This window comes from Schistosoma haematobium, chromosome ZW (assembly GCF_000699445.3).
Source record: "Schistosoma haematobium chromosome ZW, whole genome shotgun sequence".
NCBI classification, from domain to species: Eukaryota; Metazoa; Platyhelminthes; class Trematoda; order Strigeidida; family Schistosomatidae; genus Schistosoma; species Schistosoma haematobium.
This window is the reverse complement of record NC_067195.1, coordinates 13409186-13433643: the sequence shown is the minus strand read 5'-3', so window position 1 is coordinate 13433643 and position 24458 is coordinate 13409186. Positions and strand designations below refer to the sequence as shown.

Here is a 24458-nt window from a genome sequence, read left to right as displayed (position 1 = left end):
GCTTCGCTTGTTTCGGTTTCAATGATTAGTTATTAGAGCTAGCCAGCGTGACTATATCCATTTTACCGACGATTTTAGGAAACTTGAAATAAGACCTTAAAGAGTTTTACCTAATTAATAACCAGTCAGAATGCGAATTCAAATCAGGTTAGTTTGGAGTATCCCGTTGTTAATATTCTGACTGAAATTCGATCAGTCTCGGTCAGGATACATTTATTGTGTGCAGATTTAACGTATATAGTCGTTATAACACACGCTAAGATGGAACAAGTGAGTGGATATCTGGAATCAGTAACTCTGTGGGTAACGAGTTGGTATTTTGAAGAGAAGTGTAGCGGTTTCGAGTCCTACAGTAAACATCAACTCTGGTGTCTAGGTCCATTCAGCTGATGAACTCCAAGCAGGACGAAACGCGCATCCTAGATTTCGTTGCTAGCCACATTCTATCTATTGTGTATCAATCAGAATGTAGGTGATACGATGGGATACGTTTTTATAGAATATATCAACATTTTTTAAATGATTAGTGAAACTATTATGATTTGAAATTGGTTTGTCAATTTTAAAATCACAGTATGTACGGCACAAGAGTTCAATTTTGTGACTAGAGCATTTAAATTATAGATCTATGATAAGGTTGTAGGTAGTCCTTTAGTTATAACCGAATAGCCTCAGCTTTATTAGTGTGAACGCCTGTTGTAGGGTTAACAAAGTAATACTTATGGGGGGGAGGGTAACGCGAGTTTTATAACCTGTAAGCACTCTGATCGTCAGAAAAGATCGACGTTCCCGATTAGATGTACTTTCTGTTGACAGGTATTAAGGTTGGAACCACTTCATTTCAAATGTAATAAAGATACTCATTTATATAGTTCTGTCCAAAATCCTGAAGACTTATTAGATCAGAGTAAATATTCCAATTTATTACTCCTTCCATAATTATACTTTCGATTATTAGCAACAGATTTATCGATTTCTGTAGAACTATCGGAACTTCCAAGTTGTAGACTAAAATTTGGGAACATTCACGAACATCTGTTTCGACAATATCGACACCATTTTAATTCCGATATACGAGTCAGGTTCGTTGAAGGGGTTGAAATAGCTACCAGTGCTACGGCTATTCAGTGGATAGCAAGTATTATATCGTCTCAATTTCGGTTACGAAAAAGCAAGGAAAATTCCATTCGCACTAATTTCTTTTGTTAACGAACATTACATCCCAAAACTGTGTTATCTTGAGAATCCATACATCGTCTTCTCGTCATTTCGTTTACATAATCACAATGTTAGTCCTAAATCATAACATCCTTGTTAAAACTCATAATTAAACGATATAAGATTAAAATATCCATTTTAAACATATCCCGTAACCTCGAAATCGCCACGTGGAATCCGATTTGTTTGTCAGTATAGTAGAGGCAGATTACTCTATACTTCATAAATAAAGTGTCGCTCAAAGTCGTGTATAGGGATTAGGTCTTAGATACTGAATTACATTTATTTTTCACAAAAAGATACTGTGACACTGAGATATGAGCTAGTAACTATGTTAGTTATGTTAAATTAAACGGTCAAAATGTTATATTGGTTTTTTATACATACGATTATGATATATGGCTTATAAGGTCAATTATGTACAGATTTCCACGAATTTCCAATTAGTTTCATTTATATTATTTGAGAAATGATTGAGACTTGATCAATGCATAGAGGTCATACGGACAGGTTATATTCACCAAACAAAGATAGTTCATTTGTAGCGCATATCTAAATATCACTTTGCCTGGCTATCTAAGGACTATAAAAGTCAGTCTAAAGACCAATCCTCGAATATCTAATTAATTCCGGTCACTTAGTTATACCGCAGTCCTCCTTCGAATTCATCCACATGGTCAGAATTGATTCAAAAACACAACTGAAAAACATGCACAACAGAGGCTCTACCTATCCACCAATCAAGTCTAACCAATGTGTATAAAACAGTATATTCAAACCCTCATTCCTTCAAAATCTTAACCTTGTTTACTATCCTCTCTAATCTTTTGTTTTCCCCTTTCCACTGTTTTGCGATTACTCCCTGAAACTACTGATTAGCAATTATTACAACTTGTAACTTTTCTATTCTAAATATTTATCATGGGAACAGTTATTTTCACAATGACGTTTTTCATTATCTGTTGGATTGTTTTATAACTTCATTTTAATACTTAGTTTTTGCAAACAGTTTATGGGACGATATCACTCTATTTTACTACAGACTACTATTTTTGGTGAATAGTTAACTGTGAATGTGATTGTATGGCTATAGTGAATGTAATCGTCTCCGAAATTTCCGACTTACACGGCGCAAATTTTAGGTTACATTTATACTACTAATTTTAAATTTCAATAGGTAAAAACAAAAATACAAAAACAACTCTACGCCAACGGATATATTCACATAAAAAATAAATGACAAAATGATTTAACGCATAATCGTTCGTTGACTTAATCAGAATAAAGATTACCCACTGGAAAGGAAGAAAATAGCCAGCGATAAATTAAAAGGGTGATAAGATTAATTTATTGTTAAGTTGTACTTCACTTGGATGATTCTTTTGGTGTTCCGATTTCCAGAATATAGCAAAACAGGTGTAATTATAATAAAAACAACGACAAAAGAGCAATCAGAAAAGAAGAGTGTAGGCTATTTATTCTTATTAATGGCATAACTGAGAATCATGAGAATTATAATAACAATAATGACAATAATAATAGTAGTGGTTTTATGATCTCTGGTATGTAAATATTTGCACAAATATTTTTAACTGCAATCGAAACGAGAACAGTGCGAACACTAATGAACAGGGAGGATGTGACTGACAATGGTAAAAACATTTAAAGCATTATTTGATGGTGATAAAAATATGAAGGACAGTCGACACGATTTAATCTTTTCATGGATCATGTTTTTTGTTTATTGATTCACATAAACAACAAGCAACAGATAAATACGTCATGTTAGATAAGAAACATTTTAGACAAAAAATTGATTCGTGGAATAAGCAAACAGCAATGATGCAAGCGCAAAAAGGTGTCTCACCGAAGTATATATATATATATATATATATATATATATATATATCTTACTGACCTATCTATCTGTCTAATAAGATAACACTCTATTCATGACACGGAATGCTAATTATTTTCTAGGCTAAAATGGAGCAGTAGGAAATAAAATGAATGGATAAACAAATAAATATTAATTGAAAGAAATCACAATCAGCTATATAGATTGTACTGTAAAATGACATTTTATAATAATACAAGGGAAGCAAATTGTTCTTTTTTCTGGAAAATACATAACTTTAATGGATCTATTCGACTAATGTAAACAGCGAAAAAAGAACCAAGATTAAGCATATTAATCTTATCAAGGATTTGAGGTATGTATGGGAGGGGAAGTGGACGTAGCACAAACGAGATGATAGTTTCAAATAAAAAAGGATGAAACAATAGGAGCAAATGAGTGTTTAAGCAATAAAATTCGATATTCAACTAAAGACTATGAATAGATTAGTTTAATAAAATAAATTCGGTCTGGAACCACTAAAAATAACTAGAAGAGACATAAAGAATGACGCCTATCTAATATCTATTCAACTACTTACACTCAAATAAGTTCTCTTCGTGTATATATTTATATGGCAGTGAGTAATAGAGGCGGTCGAGGATACAGTTTAGTAAAATAACGAAGACAAGAAAAACACAATAACACTAATGACAACGAGAACAATAATCAATCAAAAGGAACATAAGAGAAGAAACCGAAAGAAAAGATGCGTTGAAGCTAAAGTAATAATAATGGTAACCATAACAACAATAATAATAATAGTAACTGTTCATGATTTGACTACTGTGATGTGATCAATTTCCATCTTAAAAAAATCTTTCCGTGTGTTTCTGGCTTTAAATTAGCCGGAAAGTTTTAATTACGCATAAAAATAATCAATAAAGCCACAAGATTCATGTAGAGTAACATTGAAATCGATTTCTTCTCTGTATTATTTCTATTATCATCTGATTGTAGGTCATCTGGTTCCTCATCGAGAGAACTTTTCAAAATTGATAAATTGTCATTGTCATCACCCTGTTTTGCATCTGGAAAATCATAATTACACATAAAAACACTAATGAAACAAATAGAAAAAACAAAGGTGTAAAGGTTTATGCATATGGCATGTATTGTTATCATTAATCGTAAACCAAAATTGAAACCACGAATCGATCCAAGTTGAAGAACCAATGAAAATCTATAACAAATCGATAGCTGTTTCGTCTCAATATGAAACTCTTCAGCGGTGAGCATCCACGATCTCAAGCATGGGATTTGAACCCAGTACCATTCGCTTCAAATGCAACTGCGTTATCCCAGAGTGAACATCCAGCTAACGAGTCCCAAATAAGACGAAACGGACGTCCTGCACCCCACTGCTAGCCACTATCCATCTTTGCTTATAAAGTTAAAGAAATATCGAGACAGTTCGCACAGGATGCATATATGCCACCAAGAGAATTATTATTATTATTATTATTATTATTATTAATGGCCTTATTCAATATTATGTTTTGGTACAATATAGAATTCTCAGCACAGGGTATTTCAACAAGTTACTTACTGAACAACGAACAAAAAGGCAGTAGCAAATACAAAAAGAAATAAAAAAAAGTTTTTAAAAAAAACCAAAAAAAACTGTACAAACTTTTTAAAATTAAAGACATGTTAAGAATGTAAGTTATTGACTAGGTTAATTCTAACAACCTGTTCGTCACAGAGTATATTTGCTAGGTAAGGTATTATAGAACTTTTATACTTTTCCTTGTGTGGATGGATTTTAATGTAATTACGTCTCGTTCTACCAGAAGATATACAAGGAGAAAGATAAGAGTGAAGGGGATGGCTAGTATCTGATAAAATAACACCTGCCAGGAGTTTGCATGATCTTAAATGTCTATCCACAACCATATTAATTATGACCTCGAAAGATTCACCACACATCTTGCTAACTGCCTTCAGCACTCTTCGCAATACAGCAAAGTCTTTTCTCAAAATCCCAGGAAAGAATAATGGAGAACAGTAAAGAATAATAGGTAATATGCAAGAATTGACAAATTGTAAGAGTAAATGACGAGTAATTCCAAGAGCATGCAATCTCTTTATGTAGTAGGTCAGACGGAAAACCTTCTTCGATAACGATAAAACGTGGGAAGACCAAGACAGATCAGAGGAAAAGGTGACACCAAGACAATTGACCTTCGACGCTGAGTTTATCAAAGAGTCTCCGATGGTACAAGCACTATGGGATCTCAAAATAGTGTTTATATTCCGTTCATGTCTCATGCTAAAGTTAACAGCTTGACATTTAGACGGAATAATCGATTGCAGTCCTAAACATCAATGGGAAGATTCAAGTAAACAATTCTAAGTGATAAATAAATAGTATATTTGTAATATCCCAATGAGTAGAAAAATTAGATTTTCTGACGTTTCATGGCTTAGTGCAAGTCACTTCTTCAGAGAATAAATAACCAAATTAAAATTAATCCAAGTTTAAATAGTACAACGGTCAAGGTGATTCATAAGTGATATGTATGTAAATTAGTGTGTATGTATGTGTGTATTGTTTAAGGATGAAAAATTGTGTGACATTTATGGTGAGAAAGGATAGAGTTTAATTTGTAAGATGATGGTATGAATTGTAATTACGATCAGACTGAATGGCTAGGATAGATAGTCCATGTAGAATGTATGGTAAGGCCTTCTTTTCCAATGAGAGCAGTAGGATGGCGTGAGCTATTGCCGGTTTAATTTGAAGTTTATTCAATTCTACGAAATTGTTAGGAGGTTTCATTGTGTACCTAATATGTTCTTTGGATTTAGTCAAGATTTCTCGAGATGAATCTACAATATAGAAGGCATCACAAGTCGATACAACCTAATTTGCAGACGCAGTTTTGTGTAGACATGAAAGGGATTTTATCTTTTTAGCGAACTAAAGTATTTCGAAGTGTGTTCGTTGTTTTGTAATATACTTTAATTCTGTATTGTTTTAAGATTCTTTGGAGTTCTTCTGTTGTGCTATGACGGTATGGTAAAGCTGCAGTACCAATCCATGGAATTTCATTCGAATTATTATTATAACGCATTAAGCCGTCTTGTTTTAATATACTACTGATAATCTTCATAGGAAAATTATTAAATTGTAAGATACTAATTATATTCTTGTTCTTTTGTTTGTCTTCTTCTGATGTGATGATCTTGTTAGCTCTTCTAAAAAGATTTAAGGCTAGCAAGATCTTAGCACTGAAAGGATGTGCTGAATGGAAGTCAATATAGCGATTAGAGTGTGTATGCTTTCGGTAGATGGATAGATTTAGAATTCCATTTTGATTTCTTTTCACTAAGCAATCTAAGAATGGTAGCTCACTATGTTCATTTTCATTTTCCTTCGTGAATTTGATGGGAGATGAAAGTGTATTTATCCATTTTGGAAAAGATCTTAGATGAGTCTTTTTTATCACAACAAATGTATCATCTACATATCTAAGCCAAATTCGTGGAATAATGTCGTGTGTGAAGATATTGGATTCTATGTGTGCTCTATCCTTTCTCACCATAAATGTCACACAATTTTTCATCCTTAAACAATACACACATACATACACACTAATTTACATACATATCACTTATGAATCACCTTGACCGTTGTACTATTTAAACTTGGATTAATTTTAATTTGGTTATTTATTCTCTGAAGAAGTGACTTGCACTAAGCCATGAAACGTCAGAAAATCTAATTTTTCTACTCATTGGGATATTACAAATATACTATTTATTTATAACAATCTACCCAATGCTCAATTTGTTCGAAGTTTCACAGGTTGAAATCATGAGTCAATTGAAGCTAGACCCACCATGGAAAACCTGGAAGCACTGGACGGCCGAAATTATCAAATCAAACCTGGGTGATGATACCTATAAATTCTAAATGAATTCACAGTTTATATATGTTTGACCTATTATTTCACTGACTCAGACAATTATATCTATGATCAGACTGTTCTAAAAGTTTAGCACAAATACGTTATATTTTTCAGAATAACTTGATCTTCTCATTACACTATAGCCTTAATTAACTGAAGTATGGAGTGTTTTTTAAAACTTTTTTCGATGGCTATTTATATTATGTGATGTGTGGGAGAGGAAAATGAGTAGTTGTCTGTTTAGTCAGACTAGTAGATAGTCTTACATGTACTAGAAGTGTTATATATTCTCCTACGATTATTATTATTGGATTGTTTTCGGTTTTCGGTGTGGAAATATACTTACTTTTTAGTCAGGACAACCACGTGTTCTTGATCTAAGTTGTGTTGATGTCCTGTAGAATAGACACTGGGAGTGAATCTAGTGTAGATATTCGTCTAGGGTGAATTGAAGTCCCATTCGTGTACACAGGGAAAACCGAACGTTACAATATTATGCTTCTGAATAATCCTAATCCACTAAGATATACTCGTTTAAGTTTAGATCTCACTCTTGATACCACTAGTATGGTTTTGATAAGCAGTAACACATAATGAATGTGTAGAATACCGATTGATAAATAATCGTATTGGTATGATGTGGATGAGGGATAGTGGCTCACAAGACCAGATTATTGACACAAGACCCACCTCTCACCGAAAACGAACGGTCATCAAAGACAAGACGGTTGATCAGTAGAATAGGTTTTTCGATCAAGTAATATAATATGTTTATTGATAGAAAGATACTGTAAAATTTCAGTTCTGTAGGTCGCATATTCCCCAATGAGTTAAGAGGCCAGACTTTTATCTGGCAAATCAATAATTGAGATGACGTTCTGTAAAACTTATTATCTAACTAAAGTTAGGACTTTTGGTTAGCAAACCAAAGACTTAAATTTTCTGGGAATCGCCATCCTAAAGTTGATGTTAGTGAAGAGTCCCAAATAGGACAAAACACGCGTCCTAGATTCCACAGCTAGCCACTATCCATCTCTGTTATCTATCCCAAAAGAGACTGATACATTGCAGTACTAAACATCATTTGGAAGATTTAATCAATAAAAATGAATGTAAGATTTAAAAGGTTACGTCTAATGGGCGCGCAGATAATTGATGTACTTTAGTAAAAAACTGTTTTGAATGTGATAAGAAGTGAACTTCATTATGAAATATGTATATAGATATTGACTTACCCAATAATTCCTTCATGGGAATTTCACTCTTCTCAATTATTTCGTCATCATCGTCGTTAGTTTGAGGAATGGTAACTTTCGTTATTGATTCTGCTGCTTCATCTGAATCCATTGGAAGAACTCCTTTCGGTCTTATGTAACGACATGATAGAATACCACCGGCAACGTTTTCTGCATATTTACTATCAAATGTTAAACTTAAACGTTCTGCAGTATACATCTGTTTTGGTTGATGTTCTTGTTCAATCAGTTCTGATTGTACAAGTTGCTGAGGTCCAGTTGAACCTGGCCAAGTCGCTGGTATACTATCAGTTAATTGAAATGCTAAACTGACGATTTCATCAATTTCCTAATTGTTTAACAAAGTATGTATAGAGTCTAATTTGAAGCAGGTTGATATAAACTGAAGCATATTTTCAAATAATGATTATTTTAGTTGAGTGTTGATAGGGATTGGTTTAATTTATAAACTCTATTCAACAAAGATCGGAGTTATAATTGTACCAGTGGATGATAAAATAGTAATGAAGTGCCTACACTAGGAACTGGAAATCATTGATTCACTAACTGGTAGGCTCGTAGATGGTCAATGATGAGAAACCCAAAAGCAGAACAAAAAACACAAAAGTGCCCCAGGATTTCCAATAGTACTCTAACTGAGATCAGTTAGCAAATTTTTATTTTGCTGAGAAAAAATTATGACAATATTCTTTGTTCAATAGTCGACGGTTGCTGTTTCCTATTAGGCGATTTCATTATGTATATCGGTATCCCCCAATAAAAGCATACTTCAACTGAGCCGAGCATCAAAAGTATGATTTATTAATGTAATGAAGATGTCAATGTTACTTCAATTTTTCAATTTTTATGACACAGTTTTATACGTTTAAGTGTAGGAAATAAAAATGTCTAGCAGTCTCTCTAGAAACTCCGCCTGGAGTCCCTCCGGGGTCTACTGCCGGTCCCAAACCCGGATAAAAGAAGAGGGTCCTGCATGGGGTTAGCGACCCCATTTTGTAGAAAACTAACTTGCTAAAAAAACGCTAACCAGAAAAAATTATTCAAACCTTTTAAACTCTGCCCTGGGAATCAGAAGGTCTTCATTTAGAAGAATTTTGACGCCTCATGATGAAAGCCGAATTCCTTCGGAAGTTACGAGGCCGATGCCCCTTCTGACAACCAGAGCGACCATTTATTTAGGTACATGGAATGTTCGTACAATGTGAGACACCGGGAGAGCCTTCCAAATTGCTGCAGAAATGAGAAGATACAACCTAGAGGTACTTGGGATCAGTGAAACACATTGGACACAAGTTGGACAACAACGACTAGCTTCAGGAAAGCTTCTGTTATACTCCGGCCATGAAGAAGAAAATGCACCACATACACAAGGAGTTGCATTGATGCTGTCCAAACAAGCACAAAATGCGCTTATAGGATGGGAATCTCATGGACCAAGGATCATCAAAGCCTCGTTCAAAACAAAGAAAGAGGGCATTTCAATGAACATCATCCAATGCTATGCGCCTACCAACGACTATAGTGAAGACGCTACAGATCGATTCTACAATAGGCTGCAGTCAATCGTCAAGAAGTGCCCAACAAAGGACCTGACCATTCTGATGGGAGATTTCAACGCCAGGGTTGGAACGGACAACACTGGATATGAAGAAATCATGGTACGACACGTACTGGGAGAAAGAAACGAAAATGGTGAGAGATTTGCAAACCTATATGCCTTCAATAAACTGGTCATAGGCGGCACTATATTCCCCACATAAACTCATTCACAAAATCACATGGACTTCACCGGATCACTCTACACAAAACCTAATCGACCATATCTGCATCAACAAAAAGTTCAGGAGGTCTATACAGGACGTGAGAACCAAGAGAGGAGCTGATACAGCAGTAGATTATCACTTTCTGGTCGCCAAGATGAAATTGAAACTCAAGAAGTTCTGGACAACGGGGCGGACAATATCACAAAAGTTCAATACGGCTTTTCCTCAGGATACTGACAAACTCAACAAATTCAAGATAGTCCTCAGCAACAAGTTTCAGGCCTTTCATGATCTACTCAATGGAGAAGGAACTACTGTGGAGAGCAACTGGAAGGGGATCAAAGAGGCAATCACTTCAACATGTCATGAGGTCCTGGTTCACAAGAAGCACCATCACAAGGAATGGATCACTGTTGATACACTGGATAAGATTCAAGAAAGAAGGAACAAGAAGGCAGCAATCAATACCAGCCGAACAAGAGCAGAAAAAGTCAAGGCACAAGCTGAATACACAGAAGTAAACAATTAGGTGAAGAGGAGCTTCATAACCGACAAACGTAAATATGTAGAAGATTTAGCAACAACGGCGGAAAAGGCTGCAAGAGAAGGAAACATGAGACAACTGTATGACACGACAGAGAAACTCTCTGGAAATCGCCGAAAACCAGAACGACCAGTGAAAAGCAAGGAAGGCGAGGTAATCACCAACATTGAAGAGCAACAAAACAGGTGGGTAGAACACTTCAAAGAACTCTTGAATCGACCAGCACCACTGAACCCATCCAACATCGAAGCAGCACCCACGGACCTCCCAACCAATGTTGGCCCACCAACAATTGAAGAAATCAGCATGGCCATCAGACAAATCAAGAGTGGCAAAGCAGCAGGACCAGACAACAATCCAGCAGAGGCACTAAAAGCAGACGTGGCGGCAACTGCAAGGATACTCCACATTCTCTTCAATAAGATTTGGGATGAGAAACAAGTACCAAAAGACTGGAAAGAAGGACTCCTGATCAAAATACCGAAGAAAGACGATCTCAGCAAGTGTGATAACTACATGGGCATCACTCTTCTCTTAATACCGGGAAAAGTCTTCAACAGGGTATTGTTAAACAGGATGAAGGACTGCGTAGACGCCCAACTTCGTGACCAACAGGCAAGATTCCGTAAGGATAGATCGCGTACAGACCAAATCGCAACTCTACGGATCATTGTGGAACAATCAATTGAATGGAATTCATCACTCTACATCAACTTCATTGACTACGAAAAAGCATTTGCTAGTGTGGACGGAACAGCACCATGTTAGCTTCTTCGATACTACGGCGTGTCTCAGAAGATAGTCAATATCATCTGAAGGGAAGCACGGGATACAATGGACATCTAGGATGCAGTTAGACGATCTAGACTTCGCAGATGATCTGACCCTTCTATCCCAAACGCAACAACAAATGCAGGAGAAGACGACCAGTATAGCAGCAACCTCAGCAGAAGTAGGTCTCAATATACACAAAGGGAAAAGCAGGATTCTCCGATACAACACAGTATGCACCAATCCAATCACAATTGACGGAGACCGTTTGGAAGATGTAAAAACCTTTACGTATTTGGGCAGCATCATTGATGAACAGGGCGGATCTGATGCAGATGTGAAAGTGCGGATCGGCAAAACAAGAGCAGCATATTTACAACTGAGGAACATCTGGAACTCAAAACAACTGTCTACCAACCAACACCAAAATCAGAATTTTCAATGCAAATGTCAAGACAGTTCTACTGTATGGGACAGAAACCTGGAGAACTACGAAAGCCATCATCCAGAAGATACAAATGTTTATTAACAGTTGTCTACGCAAAATACTTCGGATCCGTTGGCCGGACACTATTAGCAACAACCTACTGTGGGAAAGAACAGACCGAATTCCAGTGGAGGAAGAAATTAGGAAGAAGAGCTGGGAGTGGATAGGTCACACATTGAGGAAAGCACCCGACTGTGTCACAAGACAAGCCCTCACATGGAATCCTCAAGGCCAAAGGAAAAGGGGAAGACCAAACAACACATTACGCCGGGAAACGGAGATAGACATGAGAAAAATGAACAAGAATTGGATGGAATTAGAAAAGCAGACCCAGGACAGAGTGGGTTGGAGAATGCTGGTCGGCGGCCTATGCTCCATTAGGAGTAACAGGCGTAAGTAAGTAAGTCTCTCTAGAGAATAAAGAAGAAATCAAAGTATTAACGACCTATTTCAAAGATTTTTGAATCGAGAGACTAACAAGACTAGGAGATCGCAACTATTTAGTCCTTCAAGTTACATTATGGGAAGTTTACATTTCAGTTGTTTAAGATTTCCCTAAAACAAAAAATGTGGTGTAAAGGTTAGAATAAAGGGTTTAACCAACTCATTGACGTTACTCATCTGAATGCATGAAAATTAATTGCTTTTTTAACAAGAAATTTAGTCCAGAGATCCAAGAATAATATGATAGAAAGGAAGTACAAGGAGATAGTTGCATGCGTTCAAACGGGTCGTGGAAAATTGTGAAATGGCAAACAATTTAAATTTGAATATTTTGTAAACATATCAATTTGTCGAACAGTATAAAAGTTTAAATAATCTACACATGATGTTGAAAAATCGCCATTTCAATCCTCACCACTTAGCAGCCCTATCTTTTTGGTGTGTGCCCTCATTGGAGTAAACCACATCTATCTTTTCTACCCTTATGTCTCTGCATACCTTTGAACAAAGTGACAAAAGCTTATAAAATTATTCACATGAATTTGCTTGGAGTTTTGTTATTATTGGTAGATAATAAATAAATGATAAATAATAATTCTACGCTTAATACCTCTAAAGAGAAAACTTCATCTCTGAACACTATGATTTTTCTGTAATCCATTTCCTGACTACAGCAACATTAAAAAGATGTTCATTGTCATTAATACAGTATTCTACAAGGAATCTACGATGGGACCACCAATTAAATTAGTCAAAATACAAACTATCGCTAAAAAATGAGATCCTGTAGTAGGCCATCTGTAATTCCGTCTTAAAAATCGAGCATAAAATCATTCTGATTGATCAGTTTCATTTATTCCAAGGCTTTCAGTATGGTTTAGTTCTATCTTGATCAGTTACAAAATAAAAAAATTACTTCGTTACTAGTTTCTTCTGACTGAACACCAAATTAAAAGTAGCTAGAGGACCGATATGAATTAAGGGTTAGACAGTTGTTTATCGGTCACTGATATATTAGATCACTGATTATACAGGTAGTAATGGCGAAATAATCAATAGTTGGATTAGACAATACAGCTGCTCTTATAATAATGAAACCATCACATGCGTTCCAAAATAATGCAAGAATCTATACTTTTTAGAAATATAACACTTTGATAAGTTATAACACAATAAAGAAATATTACTGTACTAACTTTTCCTTCCAATGACTTTGTATTCCCATCAGTTTCATGTTCATTTTCTTCATCTTTTGGATTGGAATGTACAATCGTAATAACTTTATCTGGATTATTATCAGTATTCAATGGAATGTAAACCCATTGTAAGCGATCTTTAGAATGTGCTGGATATCCTTGACAATGTACATTAATCTGACCGTTTTCCAATTTTGTTGGAGTAAGTATTTTCAAAACTATAATTAAAAATATTTGTATATTGACAATGAAAAATAATTTTTAGTAATATGAGGTTTTGTATAGAATGCGGAATATCTATATTTTAAATCACGAACTGATCTTAACTGGAAATTAGGTAATAACACTGTTGGACCCCAGTTCAATGTTCTAGAGGTCATTTGTTTGAACTCTCGACAGAAAGTCCTGGGGTTTGACTCCTGGATATGTGGTCATGGATTTGCACTGCCAAGGAGTCTCAGACTAGGAAGAAAAGGTCACCCAGTGCTTCCAGGTTCTCAGTGGTGGTCTAGGTAAAAAAAAGTTCGTCATTGAAACTTTGAAAAATAATTATCTAAAAGTAGCGTTAAAATTTGTAGTGATTATATATTGAGTAATTATGACCAATATTGTGTGCACAGAGTCGCCTTCTAAGAAATTCAAAGTACTTAGCCCCTTTGATAAATTTAGATAGTGTATTACGAAGACGAAGATTATCAGAACTATGTGATGTATCAGTGCAACACATTTCGAACAATCTGATCACACATATACTTGTTAAAATCATTCATATATAAAGATAACAGGTCAACTAGACTAGAAATGGAGGCTAAGAGGATAAAAGGATAATAAAGAGAATAATATGAAAAATTGAATAATAAGCTTATATTACCAGGGTAGGTTAAAGGTGAGAACAAAATGTTTTTGGATACATAAAGGGGAAGTGGATTTTCGCACTGTCAAAGCTTATATAAACATTAGTATACGCCCTTTTTCACTCTTGTACAACACCACAAAAGCCGTGTTAAGATCAATTTAATGACCTGTTTCAACTGTATTTGGTAGTAGATAAGGATAGATATTTGTAATCTCATATTGGGTCATTTGATTTTCTTAGTTTTTGCAACCATTTACATGTTCAGACACGGTAATTTGGAGATGACGATAAATCTTTCCTATGTCAAACCTTAATCAATCAGCGATGTTGCGCGACAATCTTCCATTATCTTCGGTGGGTAACTGCCTCACACCCAACACGGTTGAACTCCACTAGTGACGGCCTCTCACTAGAACTCCACAATCCCAAACTGAAAATTTATAATATCAGTAAAGTTTCACGAAACATTTAATTAAAAGTGTAGAAACTTTTAACTTGACAAAGTTCTTCATCATAGTGAAACCTATTTGATTATTTTAAAGAACAAAACGATACTTAAAACCGTACTCTCCTTCTTATCATATTGTAAAATTAAAAAATGTGGCCTTGATGAACAATTTAATTTATTAGGTAGGGCTTGTATCTAATCGATAAAATGTGGATTCGCATAATTAGATTTTAAGAAAAATATATTGCTTTTCCATTGTAGCTTTGAATCTCAACGACTGGAAATTCACTTTTTTATCCGTTGAAAAAATCAATGGTTATTTCAGCTTAATAACACGGTGGATACAATTTTTTATGTGAAACACAAGTGGATATTAGCACTGAAGTATATATACATATATTATAGATCCCACTCCTGGTCATTATCCAACTTTAATGCTTCCGCTTTTTTCAAACTTCGTTTTTATCAAGACTTGTCAATCTTATATGAATGTAATTGAAATAATGATTATGGATCTCCGGTTGCATTTAACAATTTACAACAGCACTATATTAAATAAACAAAATCTCTACTTGAAATGTCCTGTACTCTCCTACAGAGATGAAGTTTGATGCCTGACTAGTTGATTTTTCTTCACTGAAACCTCAAATTATTATATGATTGAGTACAGTAGTTTAACAGCTTATCAGTGCTTCCTGGTTCTCAACTGAGGTCAATATATGACAAATACTACCTACATATTAATGCAAGCACTTACTATGATAAATAACTAACTAGTTCAATTATTTATTTCATTACTAACTACAAATCTACTGAATGTTCGGTTACAACTATTAATATAAATAACAGGAAAAGAAAACGATTTGTACTCATTGAACATGTTAGTGGTTAGTTGGATCTAGTAGTTTAGTTGATAATACATCAGTGTTTGAAGAGCAACGCTCCAGATTCAAATACAAGTGTGAATACCAACACTATAATGTAGGTTTATCGAAATGACGAATTTCAAATAGGATACAACACGTATCCCAGATTCCACTACCAGATAATAAATTAACTTTACCAAAACATGTGACTGTATGGTAATCTGCTCAGAATGTATACATGTTAATAGAGTTTGGTTAATTTTAATCTTTAATATCAATATATCTGGAAGAATACAATCCTTTACAAATTAGTAAACATTTTGTAATACTACACTTGCCAGATTTCAATGATATTTTAATGGTTGCATGTGTAACTTTAGAAAAATCATTCGTCATTACACTGCCAGTTTCCATTCGGTCAATATTCATTGCTGTCTGAATATTTTGTATTGCGCACATAAATTCACCAATAATTCCAGGTGAATTTTTTACTTTTAATTCTGACAACCAAACACCTGATGATGATGTTTCTTCAGGATTCTTTTGTTGTATAGTAATATGTTCAATAGTTTGTATTGCTTCAGTGATTTCTAACCATGGTGAATTTGAACTTGGTCGTTTATACCAAACAACTGATTGATGTAAATCACCCAAATTTGCAGTACAATCAAGGATGAGAGTTTTTCCAGGTTTATCAGAACTTTCAGGGGATTTGATCAAATTAATAACTGGGAAAAAGGAAATAAATAGGGAAAATGTTGAAGACTACATCTTTTTGTAAAATATAGGCTAATGCATTTAAAAAAATCAGTTCTCTTTAGGTGGATCAAACGTTTTAGTGAGTGCTGTAAAGAATTCAAAGAGATTGTATAACCTTAGCATATGTTGACTGACCGTATTGATAAAAAACATTGATCTTCTACTCACTATTCGGGTAATTTCTGACGAATTAAATTCGAGAACACAATGTGAGTGTGACGACGGACCACTGGGGTACTTGAGGAAGCTGTAAGAGGCACAGAAGGAGCCGAAGATATTTCATCCAATCACCTTTTGGAAGAATATCCCAGAATTCCTATGTGTAGCTTCCCGACTGGACAATGCTAATAACCCCCTGTATGAGGATTGAAAGACTGTAATGATGATTCCGTTCTTACTAAAAACTATAAATACCTGACAATTTTGTACTATAATTGGCACTGTCTGGGAATAACATTCCTTTCATTAGTCCTCTGTCTTCTCATTGCGACTTGGAAGGGTTCTGGCGTTCTAGTGCTCACGTCATACGCGGTATATCAAGAACAACCTTCTAGATATAACAGTGAGTATATGATTTTAACAAACCATATCAAGTTGAGAGATTTATATGAAGTAACATTAAAGCTTAGCTTCTGAAGATAATACAGAATGTTTTACATAATGAGATCAGTTTATTGCTAGGGATGAGAAGTAATTTGAAGGGGGATAGGACTGATATATGTTAACTTTAGTTCGGACGTTTATCAGGAAAACTGTTTACCACCGCTTTCGTCTCAATAACTTAATTTATGTATGTATATTTCGAGCAGATTTAATTTATTCTAGTTGACCTGTACATCCGATGTTTATGTTTCGTTGTCACACCAAATAACTATCCCTCTTCAACTTAAATAGACAATCTTGAAATACTAATAATTGTGTGCAAGTACCGAATTTTTTGTACTGTTCAAAAATTTAATAGTCAATTAATGGAAATGAACAGTAATCTATTAAAGTTGATACATGCCACTTCTGAACTGTAATCACCGTGTAACACTGATGATAGGACATTCAGACTTATGCTGGAAGGGATTTTTTTCTTCATGCACCAAAACGCAAACAAAGGATTCACTTAGATTCCAATCGTACCGAATGCATCTTAAAGATATGCTTCTCTGACGAATGCCAAGTTTAGAAAGAAACCTAGGTTTAATGATTCTTGTCGATTATTTATAATCACTAAAATCGGTGGAACAGTTGAAAGATGAATGATATGCATCAAAGTACAATATTGTGCTAGACAGGAATATATTATACTCGGTAGAACAGATTTTTTAAAATCTACAAATATACATAGAATATGACCACATTTTCATCTTTATTTCAAGAATCTGTCAAATTGAACCTTAATCTTGCTGTGATGTGCAGCAAGTGAAAGTATGCTGTGATTAGCCATTGGTCGTGTATAGACAGATATTTAGCTGACTAACTATTCAATATGCTATTTCCTTTTCTGTCATTGATTTCTACTCGGGACTTACTAAGTGTAATGAATGAAGTATTGTTCAGTCTGTATCCTCTGGTTCCCTATTATTGGTCGTCAATCCTGCATCTGGTATGAAGTGATCCAGTCTGTGTATAACACATCGATTAGAGTATCTAATATAAACATAGCATAATCTCGGTGGTCAATCGTATGATAGTAGTATATCATGGAAAATGGAAATATTTTAATCCACCCATTATATCAGCTTATCAATTTTAAGCATCTCAGAGAATAATTATTGATAGATTTTTTCTTAGTTTTCACTTTGTTTTAAAATACATTAAAAGGTATTTTTATTCACGTATGGGGTTTCGCTCAAATCTTAATTAGTCCTCAAAAATCTGATCAGTTGGGCAATATAGCTTTACTTTGATTCATAGATCATTGAATAACAATTACAAGTCACAATTAATTGATTTTGGATGTGTATATTATCTAACATTAAGTACTTGAAATTTAATAAAGCACCATCAGAAACTATTGGAATCCGAATAAAGCAATCCCATTAGAGTTACGAAATACATAGGAAGTAGAATTGTGTTTATTACTGACTCCATGCGATAATGAAGGAAAATGTACTTTTGAATGTACAGACAATGACAATCAATTCCAAACAACATTTTAAATATAATGTTTTTTGTTCAATATAGTGTACACAGTGACGAGTTTTCTCATTTTGACTTAGTATAGGGGAGTTTATGGAGAATATGGAACTTTCATTCTTTTAATAACAAAATGATTTTAGCACGACAATCTTTGTAAACCTGGAAGCATTGAATGTTCTTTCTCAGTACTAGTATGAAACTTCTCAGCGGTGCCCATCCATGGGCCCGCAACCAGCATTCAAACACAGGACTCACGGACTTTCATGAGAACTCTTCACCTCTAGACCTCAGAATCACCAGCCAATACTGTATGTGTCTAGCTTCCATCAATTTACGGTATCACACAACCCTCACCCTATAGTTGGACGAAACAAGATTTTCAACAGTGCTCTAGCTAAGATCATTTCGTGATTAAAACTATAAAAATTTTAATTAGTTTAATGAACTTATTCATTAGTTACGTGGTTATGAGTCAGACTAAGTTTTAGAGCTAGTGATACTATCCGGCTGCCCAAACTGATGTTAAGTTACTTAGACTGGTAGTCACATTGCAAAATGATCAATAAAATTTGATCTGTATTAAAGGGGAGGACTAGACGAACATGTCATTGTTTGTTACTCAGTGATCAATCATTTATTTAACCACTCATTAAAAACAAGAGGAACATACCTTCTTTCATTTTCAAATTAAATGTTTGTTTATTGTTTGATGGTGAGTGCAAACATGTATATTTGCCAACTTTATTCAAATTAACTTTTGGTATAATTAATTTAATTGACAATTTTACATCGTCGTTTTCATCTTTTATAGTGTATGGTTGATCATCATTATCATCGTCTGATTTCATTTCATTCGTGATTTCAATTTTCTCACCAGATGGTAGCATCCAATCCAATTGTCCAGGACTAGCTGTACGACATGTGATTATAATTTTCTCACCGAATTCAACGATTTTCGAATTAGCATTAATTTCCAAATCTATCAGACGCATGAAATTAATAGAGAACAATAATTATGTAAAAATGTTGATGATAAATATTTGAAAATGATGAATAATTAAGGTACAGGAGCATACAAGTCAGTTTACCGATATTTTGAATTAAATAAATTTTGATTAGATCTGACATTTATGAGCCTAATTCACAGACAGTAATCGATAGAAATTGGTTTCAGTGAAGATAAAAGTCAGGAAGCGACTTCATCCTAGTATGCAACCCCTCAGCAGTACGTACCCACGGTTTCGCAAAAGAATGGATCCAAAACTTTTAGGTCTCGCTACGAGTCCCGAACCTTCAAACCATTTTCATGGTTTTTAAATCATGAACTGATCTTAGTTATATCACCTTTGAAAGCCTGGAAGTACTGGACAGTTGTATCATCCTAGCACGGGACTCCTCAACAACGTGTGTCTACAACCTCGCAGCCGAGAACATTATACAAGGCCTTCGATCTCACGCGAGAACGCTTAACCTCTAAACCACTGAGCCGGCATTCAACGGTGGTAATGTCTAACTCCAATCATTTCATAATTTCATGAAAGGCTCACCCATTGTCTGAGGTAGATAAGTGTCCCTTACTCAACACGGTTGGACTTCACTGGTTACGGCTTCTAATTAAAGAACTCCAAGAATTGTATCTAGAAGCTAATCACTAGTGCAGACATGATCATTATCACTATGGGGTTGTGGAAATAATAGACTTCAAAGACATTTGATTATATCAATTCAGATAGCAACAATTATAGTCACCCCTTATTGCCTCTTACAGTCTTAGTTCAAAATGAATTACAAACTGGTCATTTTTTGATATGATACATTCGTTTCAATATTTTCTTTTCTATTGTCTTTAAAGTGAATACTTTATTCTTTCTCTGAGTCTTCTGATATGAGATGTAGTAACCTGAACTGACACACACACATACACTTTCGTTTTAGTTCCTAAGTTTGGTTAAAACTGATTGAATATCGAGTTAAACTGATATAAATAATAGTAGTCATTCATTAAAAAAAACTTATAGTGTAACACATACCACTAACAGTCACAGTGACCTTATGCAATATTGCTGGTTTATTCATTAGCTCCGATATTGATGGCCTTATGAAACAAGCATAAACACCACCATGTTGTTTATTGACAGGATCAAATATTAACGATTCCATTGCATACCATAATGGTCCAGATTGTGCTTCTTGTGTTTTTAATGAACGACTACCATCTGGTAAACGACCACCATCAAATAACTTCCATTCTAAATTTTTTTGTGATGTATCATTTGGTCCAACCGATCCAGTACAGTTGATAACTACACGTTCACCTGGTGATATAAACACTTCTTCAGTTTGTACATGTACTTCTACAATAACAAAAAGAGAAAAAAGAGAAGTTACATTCAGAGGAAGTGTGGTATTTGCATAAACTTTGGTGGTGTTTTGTTCTAAGATCTGGATATTTCCATTATGGGGTTTGCGCCTGTCAATCTAGACGGCATCATTATGTAGAAGTAAGCGTTTCAGTTATTTTATTTCTATATGAAGTAGGCGATGATAACGTTGACCAAAATGTATGACGAAATCTTCACAATTAAACTATCAAGCTCAGATGAAATATCACCATCGAAATCGTCTACCTTATCTGTAAATCTCTATCATTCGTATTAATTAATTTATTTCATAGATTTGATTCCACCAATGTATATGTTCACAGTGATTTTTCCTTTGTCCACAGCTAAGATATAACAAAATGCATATCATATTTTTCTAAACAGAGATCTATTCCACTGATTAGTATGTCTAACATATTCTGACATACATATAATGTGATGATTTGAGTAACTTCATTGAAGAGTGAACATCCAAACCTTGCAGAAATTATGTAGTTTCTTGGAGCTGAAATTTACAACGTTGTGACATATACTACAGTTTTTCATAATGATTAATTTCGGTCATCCATTATTAAATCACAAATACTCAATTTAGCTACTCAGTTGTATGATTCGACCAATCGAAGTCAATAACGAGTTACTATTTATTAGAAATAACTTAACTAGTTTAGAATGTACAGATTTATGTTATTGCTATTGAGATTAAATTCATCTAAGCGATGTCAAGTGATCTGTTGTTATGTGAGGACTTGAAATGTTACGGTTAAAACTACAATCTACTCAACTGACGAGAATAACTTACAGATTCATAAAACATACGAGAACACTAACTACGAGCATTTGTTTAAAAAAACTTATTCAACTCCATGTATTTACATCCCAGTATGATGAGTGCAGAGAAAAAACCAACTAGTGCCTCCTATTTCTCTCAAATTTCAGATAATATCAAAGCATTCATTCGAGGGTTTCATAAGCTAACAGTTCAATTCTGAATGTCTAAAACGAGACACTACAAAATCTTACAGATAATACTTTAATTTATTACGTCATGTTTTTGCATGACACACAAGGCTAGACGTTTTTGACGATTAGTTACCCAACAAGTCATCACTGTTAATTTGTATTTATCAAAGCCGACAGAATTCAAATTTTACAAACATAATGATATTACTGTACATTTGATATTTTAATATTTAGATAAATAGAAATTCTACAACGTCTTCAATTATAAGGCGAACAAGTCAACATATATGCATTAAGAAAAACCATAACGGAAAATAACAGAGAATTAAGTTTCTTCTCAGGGTTGAAGTAGGAAACTTGCTCTCAGGTGTTATAATATTTATGAAAAAAGTTAATTGCTCATCTTAATCAACCTACCATCTTCTATCCATAAACGGACAGGTTCGGAAATTTTATCTCTGAAATCTTCTGCGTAAATAACTTCCGCCTGTTGTTTGGGAGTAAATTTAAAACAAACGACATGAAATAAAAAATAATTAATAACATAATAACACGTGACGTTCAATTACAAATCAGGTAAAAGAAAAACATTTACCAAGTGCTTAGAGACGATAATTATAATTTTATGGAGGGCTGGTTTACTAGTTGACGTGTTTAACTTTTAACTTACAAGTCACATTTTTAAGTCTTTCATCACTTACTTCGAATCAGCCAGTTGATGTAGGAGTGCCACTAACAATCAAAAAGAAGGAAGTAGCTCGAAAGCGAGTACACAAATGTATATTTGATAAAAGAGTAAAAATATAGCCGAGATTTAATCGCTTCTGATAAAAGATGAAATGAAAACGTCCATCGAATTTCTAAAACTTCTTTTTAAAAAAATTAAAAGACTCAAACAAAATGAGGAACTTCGAATATTAGAATATTCATTGATTAGCAATCTTCTCGAGTGATTAATTTTGACCAATTTTTTTAAAAGCATCACGATAATAAGTGTAAGAAAAAGTGTTATGCTTCATGTGACGTATGAACTACACAATATTTTACAGTGACGTAACATGACAATATGAAATGTTAGCGGGGACTAAAACAACATTTATCACCAACTATTCATGACTTTGTTCAGTGGCTGAGAAATCTTAATATCCTACTTCTAGCGTCAACATTTACATAAGTGAACACTCGTTTCCTTTTTTCAATTTTTTAAGCATACGAATAAACAGTATGTATCGTCACAGCATAATTGGTCCAGTTTGTATCGTAAGCATTCTAGTTCGAAATCGACTTTGCAACAGCTTCTTATCAAATATTTCGTGAAATAATCTATACTACTATTAAATAGTTCAATAAGTTCAGTTGAAATGATGGTGTTTAATGCATCTGAGTTCTATTCCCAGTAAATCTATGGATAAAGTATTGGAAAGAAGAATATGTGGTCGTTTAAATGAATCATACTCTTATCGGTTAGAATTTTTAACTTTCGAAATGTATTCAATGTAAGAAATAGATATATTATGAAAACAGTATGGAGTTTAATAAATTATGAAAGGAGACGTTCAAAAGCAACTTTGGTGTTTGACATTTCCAAGGTGACTTTGAAACAAAAAGTTCGAATGAATAAATCATAAACGAAGATTGTATGCACATAAATATTCTTATGTTCAAAGGGAAAAGGGTTTTTAACTCAAATATAAATGATGAATGATAAAGTGTCGAATGAACTTTTGTCAAAATTTATATCTAAATGTATTAAACAGTTTATAGATTGGTTATTAGGAAAAACTGAAATGTTGATTGAATCACAAATGTTCTGACCAAAATAAAGAAAGGGAAGTAATTTTTATGTTAGGCGGCTGAACGTATTGCATAGGTAAAGCTGTTTGATCTACATTTCGTACCAGTTGACACTCATCGTCAGTAAAGTCTACCTTAATGCCAAGGGAAATGATGTCCCTTACTCGATTCAAGAAGTGGTCACATTGTAACTTTATCAAAAGAATTTGATTATCACTAAGAAAAATAGACTAGCATGATACTAATCAACGCTCAGTGATCAATGAGCTGTAGTTTTTAATATTGGCAATGACAGTGTGTTTGTACGAGTATGGTATAGTCTGAATTTTTCAGTGTTACATACTGAGATGTTCAGTTCATTTAATGGACTTTATTGTAGGTCACTTAATAACTAGGGTAAAAAGATATTTAAACAGTGAAAAGTTTTTTGATGGATTTATTTTTAAAAGATTCAAAATTGTATTTACATTAAATAATCAGTACCATGAGCAAGTTCATTTATTTATCAAAATGTACGTGTATAATCAGTGAGAGTCGTGAAACGCAGTTTATACTTATGGGGGGAATTAGCTTAACTTAACAAATGATTCATTAGACTAATTTGAAATTAAAAGACGGATAAGAGACTAATGAGAAACCAAGTCACAAGCTAATCTTATCTATACAACATTTTAAACCTGGAAACACTGAAAGGCTGTTTCGTTCTATCACTGGCACTTTTCATCAGTGCACATCTAAGACCCCCATATCCAGGAGTCGAACCTAAGACAT

At 34.2% G+C, this 24458-nt stretch overlaps 1 protein-coding gene across 1 annotated transcript in view; it reads right to left on the bottom strand.

Annotated features, from left to right (window-relative positions):
• Nucleotides 1-2421: 2421 nt before the first annotated feature.
• The window catches only part of MS3_00010303 (uncharacterized protein), a 123154-nt gene continuing 101117 nt past the window's right edge, over nucleotides 2422-24458 (bottom strand). The window contains exons 16-22 of the mRNA XM_051218665.1: nucleotides 22311-22380; nucleotides 20580-20903; nucleotides 19220-19528; nucleotides 15999-16388; nucleotides 13491-13708; nucleotides 8265-8613; nucleotides 2422-4146 (exon numbers count right to left, since the gene is read on the bottom strand). Coding sequence (XP_051070445.1) covers nucleotides 3974-4146; nucleotides 8265-8613; nucleotides 13491-13708; nucleotides 15999-16388; nucleotides 19220-19528; nucleotides 20580-20903; nucleotides 22311-22380 — 1833 coding nt within the window. The 3' untranslated portion in view covers nucleotides 2422-3973. The remainder of the gene's footprint in view (nucleotides 4147-8264; nucleotides 8614-13490; nucleotides 13709-15998; nucleotides 16389-19219; nucleotides 19529-20579; nucleotides 20904-22310; nucleotides 22381-24458) is intronic.